Raw genomic sequence first — 7,638 nt, 5'->3', positions numbered from 1 at the left:
AAGGCCACAAGAGTGCAAAAATATCCGAGTTTTTAATAAATCAGTGTTCTTAAGGTCTACTATTGAAGCTGTTTCATTTTTTCTATATTCTGTCGTAACACACGTGGAACACAAATGAAATATATATATATATATATATATATATAGGCCTATATTTTCCGATTATTTAATACAGACAGACAAAATTAAATTGCTTTAAGCTTTTGATTCTTAAAAATAACAGCTGTCAGATTAAATATTAATCGATGGCGCGTATGCAATGTACCTTATGTGGCTGTACTTGTGCTGTGACTAAAAGCAATCCAAATCTAGTAACAATATTCTCGAGAAAAAAAATTCCACTCGTAACACAAATAGTTATCCTCGAGTTCGATTTATTATTGCATCTGAAACATTGAAGCATAATTTATAAGTGTTTATATAATCTTATATATCTTCTATGTAAATACAATATATCTTTTAATATATACTCTTTCTTTCCTTATTGGTATTATTCTATGTTTGATAATTTAAATTAAATTAAGATTTTACAACTTTAACAATGAAAAAATCAACATAGGAATATCAATCGCTAACAGCAAAGATACTAGAAACACAAGATAGTGTTCTCCATAGAAAAAACTGTTCCACCGAAATGCATGGTGGGAATACAAACAATGGGGCGCCGCGTACGGGCTGGATCTATAAAAAAATCTGCCACCGTTACATCTGTGAATACATATAACCTCCTTTTGCGGAGGTTGAAATCGTTGCCATTTCAATAAGATACAAACAAGTAGTATAAATAATTCAAAACAATAAAATGACAGACACAAAAACGCAGATTCGTATGACCGGACTCTGATTAGTAATCATAGAGATATAATAAGAATAGCTCTATGTTAGTAATAAAGTTTTCCTCCATCAGTGGAAAAAGAAGGCGCCGCGTGCATCTGGTTAAACCTAGCAATAGAAGGGCGCCCTGTGGGTCTGGACCAAGTATAGAAAACTTGCATTGTAAAAAGAGAAGGGCGCCACGTACGTCTGGACCAATTTCCGCCTCATTTTTGCTATGCGAGTGCTCTATCTTGTATTTCTAGTATCTTTGCTAATAGGTACATTCTACCATTGACCCTACGAATAATTGTAGTATCGCGAGATGGCGCACTACTACGTATTTGGTCGTCGATCAATTAACATTAAGTTTACCTACTCTGTTATCTCCACGGTTAAGTACTAAATAAATTAAAGAACGAACGAAACGAGAGTATCACATATTCTGCAATTAACAATCGTTAACATAGACTTTGGTATAGGATGGCATAGTGTTAGGTCTAAAAATACGTTCTTTATAATACCACGATAACATTTGGAAGTAGGCTTAGCCTTACTGTTTACACAATATTCAATTTAGAGAGATCAATACTCAATTATTTATATATATCAGCCTTTGAAAATTCTGTTAAATTAGCATGAGTTTTGTTTAAATATCAAGTTAATGATTGCATTATTGTTTTTAAGTTTATGTCTTCTTCGTGTGTTTAAGTTAATGTTTAGTTGTTCAGTTAAGTAGTTTTATCTGTAGGCCTATGAAGCGTGTTATGTTGTGTGTGGTTACTTATTTAAAGGTCAAATATATTAGTATCATTATTATTATTATTATTGTCATTATTATTATTAGGCCTATTATTATTCATTATCAAACCACCGTGGCTCGTTGCACTGCCACTAGCAATACGGATATACGTCAGCTGCTGTACCGCGTAATTATTGGAAACTCGATTTTACAACACGGCCGTTCAGCGGCATGGTTGGACGGTAGTTGTTTACCATGCAGCAATCTGGGCCAGAAGATCCTTCTTCTGAGGTCATAAGAGCTCGGAATTGCGCCATCTGTAGAAGAAAATATCGATAAATATTTGGTGAGAGCTTACTTTACGTAAGGCACGCTGCGCGTGTTTCTGGATAATGAATAACACGTTCTGATTGCTCCGTTAAGTTTGACTGGCTCTCCAGAAAGGTCCAATCGGCCTCCGAGTCTTGGTTTACAGACCCTTTGAAACGCAAGAGGATTGACGATTGTCTCAAAAAAAAAAACGTTGGTCAGGCCAAAGATAATAAATAGCAGAAGATAGAGCAGCTTTCCAATATAGTGGAACATCCGTTCGAAATGCATTGTGGGTACACAAAGAGCAATTTTACCACGTCCGCGCGGCGGCGCTATACATCAATACAGTACAGTAAATAAAAATACTGGTTCGTTTGTTCCCTGTATTTTCTCCACTCAGTCAAATGGTCAAATTTTACCCCGCTCTGGGGAGGGCGGATGTTCCATTAATTTTAATGCAAATACGCGGAACAGCTCATTCTTCTGCTATTCAAGTTCTTTGGTCAGGCTTACGTTCATTAGGCGGCGTCAGAACGCGTGGCAAAAACTCTTTTACTTTCTCTCACACGCCGGGTAAGAATTTGATGATAATGCTCACCTGCGCCTCTGAAATCTCAATAGGTTCCTTGAAGACGATCCAGGAAACACTCTCGTAAAGTGGGGGAGTTGTTAGTGAGCCCTCGTATGTGTAGTAATCGTTAGTATTATCTGAAATGTATTTATAAGATATTGATTACAAGAGAATTGATATTTACAAATTACCCACAAGAAACGCAAAGCATTGGCCTGTGCAATACCTGCCGTGAAAAAAAAAAATGTTTCTTTAACGAGAAATATGCACAACGGTTACGGTAGTCAGAGGGACTGAACATTCGACAAAAGTTTATTTGTAGGCATGCTTAACTATAAAATATCAACTATCGAAATCCAACTGCGACCATTATTATGCCGTCTGCATTTATTTAGTATATATGCTATGTTATAATATAGTCATGAAGACATTTGACGCTGTGGGCGGTGAGACACTTTAACTGTAACTTTAATTAAATCATACTTTGGATGACTTACTTGGTAAAATCTTGGAGACATCGAACCCACCATCAAGATGAATATCAGCTGACTGATTCTAATTGATGATGAAGACAAAAAAGATAAGAAATAAAATTGCATTTCGTGAAAAAAAAATACAAAGCATAACAAAGCATGATTGTTTTTACTTGTATTCCCGAAATAAAAACAGACTTATTTTGGCGAAAAAAAGTTTAAATGATAAAATATAAAATTGATCATGCGTAATAATAATTCAACAATTGGGCTACTCTGTTCGTTCAACCAAGGCCAAAATTATTATTATGTAATTTCCATGAGGGAAATACATTTGAATCTGATTGTTTTACATCCTAAAAGGTATAAGCCCATAATCCCCGTATTTAAAACATACAACGTTAGTAGTAGATTTATCCAATAGCTAGAATCCTTCACTCGAGCGCTATGTCGCAACCAATTGTGTTTTTGAACACCCTCGGGTTTTTATGACGATATTAGTGGTAGATCCAGGAATTTGATATAGAGGGGGGCCCAGGGAGGGACTTTGACAGATGGAGAGTCTATACCACTTCAGCCCCACCATGTTTTGGGCTGAGGTAAAAAAATTACGATTATGGCACCTCTAGATAGCCGGAAATGGCACTCTCAGACTTAAAATTTGAAAATAATTTTTTTCGCCACACCACCCCGCTCCCCTTTTAATCCGCCATTGGATATAATTATTATATGATGGCTTAAAATCATGACGTCAATATGCTTACCTTGTGAGCAACTTTGGAAAGATACGGAAGTATTTTAGCCCAATAGGGGTGCTCTTTTCCGACCTAAGAAAACAAAGAATAATTATAAAAATAGCATTTTAACTGTCTTCAGAGACTTTATCGTCTTAGCAACAAAACTAATTAATTTAATTTTAGGTGGTGAAAGTAAGTAGGCCTGTATACCAGTCAACTTACCTTGATAAAAGTACCAAGAACTGCAATACCACTGTCTGATTTAATAGCATCGCCAACCGACTTGAACTTGGTCGTATTCCAGTGAACAAGGTGAAGCTACAAGGAAAAGATATTTGAATTATTATTAAAAACTTTCTTAAATTCGAAAAGTAGCGTTATATGGTCGCTGAGAGCCCCTCGAAAAAGAAGTCCAAGAGGTAACTGGGATCGGACCTAAGATGGGCTGGGGAGGAGTGTGTGTGGATTTATCGGCCATCTCGAATGTGCGTGACCACCCAGTTCGCTATAGTGGCCTTAAGTGCCGGGCTAAAAAGAGCCACCGAAGTCAGAAAGTTAAAGGATCCTTCCATAACTTCTAAGTCCAGTGGCGATAAAACTTGCAGGCACGTCACAGGACACCAGAGTTATTCTCAGCTACCTCTAAAAGGGGCCCCAAACACAGATGGCGGCGAAAAACGCGAAGAGTCTGACCTGTACCCATTTGACCATAGAGGTATCCATGGTTTGACTGAAAGAGTGTGCAATTTCCCTCGACGTTCACAAGAAGCGGGCGTAAAGAAGAACGTCGTCTTAATAGAAATGTGAGGCAACGATGCCGATTGAAGAGGCTGAAACGGTGCATGCATCATCAATATTTTGGTGGAAAAATAATTACATTAAGAACTTGAGGTTTTCAAATTAATCTGGACCGATGACCACATAACTGTGGATGGGAGAGCCTTGTATCATAGGCCTAAGGAGGCGGGGATCCCCATCCCACATTTTTTGCCACTAGATTTTAAAAATTCAATACATAGGATATTGAAATTAGTGCTACTCACTTATCTATTCTGAATACGTTTGAAAAATCTGGATCAGCCCCTGCTAGGTGGTTAGATTTCTGTATTAATAATATACCAATCAACTACATATTATTCTGAGTTAATTCTTAACAAATATGTGTCATAAAAAGACGCACTTCAGAGGCATAGTAAGATCCATTGACCGTATGTTCAGATCCAACATCGTCCCTGCTGCCCCAATGACAATGGAACTGCGCCAGCTCATATTTATCTTTCAATGGGCCACCACTTAAATCTGCCAAATAAATGAAGATATCATTGAACGTATAACTAATAGCCCTACCATTCGTAATATTGTATTTATATATATGTTTATTCATATAGTAGTTCCATCGTCAAATATAAAATAATAATCTTCCCGGGTATTTAAAATAGTTTGCATTTATAGTGTGTCTGTTAGGGTAAATAGGCCTAGGCCTATATTTAAAATAATATACCGCGCTAGTAAATCTTTAAATTTACTAGGCCTCCAATGAGTCAAACAACTTAACAACTGAGGCATGAACGGTATACTGCATATACGTCTGTTAATTGACGAGAAAAATTATACTTATTTCTCGTTGTAATGTTCATTTGACGGATAATAATTTAATTTCATAAATAATTAAAGTAATTCAAAACCAGGATGCCTATTAAATGACAATAATAAGAATAATTCTAATGTTGATGCCAATGGCGATTGTAACGACAATGATGATAATGCTAATTGATAATGAAATGACAATGACGATTACGAAGACGATACTGATAATATTCTCTTGATTATAATATAACAACTGTAGCTGTATATACAGTTTATACTTATCATATCCACTTACCATTGAGATCCGACTGATTGAAGGCTACAGTGAACGTATGACCATTATTAGAAACGTTCTTGACAGATTTGGGATCATAATGCAGCTTGAGATTGCCTAGCGACGAGTCGTATTGCACTTGAGCCGTATTGATATCAATTGGCGACTGTCTCTTGCCATTTGCGATCGGGAATTCCTTATGCCAAGTATCAGGACCTAATCAAATAATCAAAATGGCGTCAACATTATTGATTAGCGAAATATGTAATAAAAACAGTACACCATAGTTTAAATATAAGCCTATTTAACAGGGGTGGCGCCAGGATTTGCACGAGGGTGGGGGNNCTCCGAAGGGGGGACCGATGCCCCAAGGACGAGGGGTCAGATTTCCCCAACGAAAGCAAAGTAGGCATGGTCGAGCTTCGATTAAAAGATTTTGAAAGTGGTCCAAGGAGCGAAGTCCCCAAAAATTTTGACTGCCCCCGGCCCCCCGCTGGCACCACCACTGCTATTTAAACAAAGGATAACAATATTCATTTTTGCCCATTTCTTTTTTTGTCCGACGTGTGGCCAGGGGACCGAAAAACACCAGGACGAAGACGCAGCGCACACGGAACCTGGACCATTTTTGGTTCCCTATTCATTTTCTTAATTTTCAGCTCATGAAATTATTTTTTGATCCGAAAAACAAGATGTGGGGGCACGGGTGGCATTTCCAGCCCTGTCCAACGATTGAGATGGAATGGGGGAGGACAGGTAAAATTGCCATTGTCATGTTTCTTGATTCTAGGATTAAGCAGACCTTTGTTTGTGGTTTTGAGTTGTTTACATTTTATTCATTGCTTTATTAAGCTTGAGTGCATTTTACAAAAACCTTGTGTACGGGCGAATTCCATTTTATTTTATTTTATGATTTTATTCGCATCCAACAGCAATTACTGGATGGATGATGTTTTAAGCTAGGTATCTATAGAATCGTTCACCCTATCGGCGGCAGTCGCCGACAGATGGCAGGAAAGTTGAACCTGGTTCAACTTTGCCGATTGCGTTGCAGACGAATCAGGTGCATTGCTAGCTGCCCTGACGCAATCGGGAAGGCACATCGATTCGTCTGCAACGTAATCGGCAAAGTTGAACTAGGTTCAACCTTCCCGACAACTGTCGCCGACTGTCGCCGATAGGGTGAGCGATTCTATGGGAACCGAGCTACACAAACCACGGTCTCCTTATAACCCTTAGGGAGTGGTGTTGCTTTTAGTCGTGAGAAAAAGTCATGGAGGGCCTGGGATTAGTCATCTTAACCACTAAGCTATTCAACTCCACTCCAAATTCGTTTGAAATTTACATGAATGCTAATCTTATTAAAATTCATTATATTGCACATGATTATAAACGAACAACAATAATCTCTCAGGCGTTGATTATGATGACGAAATTGATTTTTTTTCTTGTTATTGTTTTCGTTGTGCTTAAACTGAAATATTACCCTCAATAATTTCATGGATAGTTGTCCAGGCGTTACTAATATATAACGAAGAACAATGCTGGTAACAGTACGACATGGACGAAATTACATAGGCCTCTGGAAAACTCAGTGCGGGCCTAGGCTATATTATATTTGTTTATATTTCTTATGGCAATTGTATGCACTGGGCATAATTAAACGTTGAGGCCTGCAATGGCAAACGAATAGGAAAACATAACATGCAAGAAACATCCAAGAGGTGGTGATATATACAGTGCCACTAATAATTTATTAACCAGACTGAGCGAATGTGTTTGGTTTAACACCTGTACTTGACAACTGTTGTTAACCAAAAACGTTCACTATGTGTTTAATAAATTATTACTGAATAGCTTTTATATTACCATCTCTGATGTCATAATTTTGTTCTACATTATATATCCCCAAGTTCGAATCCCGTCAGAGGCATTTTATTACACAATTTTTTTATTCATTTATTTATAAGACAACATTCGTTGAGAGCTATGCTACACGATGTATTATCATATCTTTTATTCGAACACTGTATTTACCTTTCTTTGATGATTTATATAGGCCTATAATTTAACAGTGTATACGGCTATCTTAAACTTTATATATATATATATATATATATATATATATA

General features: G+C 37.2%; 1 protein-coding gene across 1 annotated transcript in view; it reads right to left on the bottom strand.

The window, feature by feature from the left end:
* Nucleotides 1-354: 354 nt before the first annotated feature.
* LOC117109474 (carbonic anhydrase-like) overlaps nucleotides 355-7,638 on the bottom strand; it is a 10,099-nt gene continuing 2,815 nt past the window's right edge. Inside the window, exons 2-8 of the mRNA XM_033251835.1 lie at nucleotides 5,531-5,725; nucleotides 4,829-4,947; nucleotides 3,871-3,966; nucleotides 3,676-3,738; nucleotides 2,936-2,993; nucleotides 2,466-2,575; nucleotides 355-1,872 (exon numbers count right to left, since the gene is read on the bottom strand). Of these exons, the coding sequence (XP_033107726.1) occupies nucleotides 1,747-1,872; nucleotides 2,466-2,575; nucleotides 2,936-2,993; nucleotides 3,676-3,738; nucleotides 3,871-3,966; nucleotides 4,829-4,947; nucleotides 5,531-5,725 (767 nt within the window). The 3' untranslated portion in view covers nucleotides 355-1,746. The remainder of the gene's footprint in view (nucleotides 1,873-2,465; nucleotides 2,576-2,935; nucleotides 2,994-3,675; nucleotides 3,739-3,870; nucleotides 3,967-4,828; nucleotides 4,948-5,530; nucleotides 5,726-7,638) is intronic.

This window comes from Anneissia japonica, unplaced genomic scaffold (genome assembly GCF_011630105.1).
Source record: "Anneissia japonica isolate Jap-2015-1 unplaced genomic scaffold, ASM1163010v1 scaffold3867_len840240_cov202, whole genome shotgun sequence".
In the NCBI taxonomy this organism is placed as follows: Eukaryota; Metazoa; Echinodermata; class Crinoidea; order Comatulida; family Comatulidae; genus Anneissia; species Anneissia japonica.
Note: the sequence above shows the minus strand (reverse complement) of the source record. Positions and strands in the feature narration are given on the sequence as shown.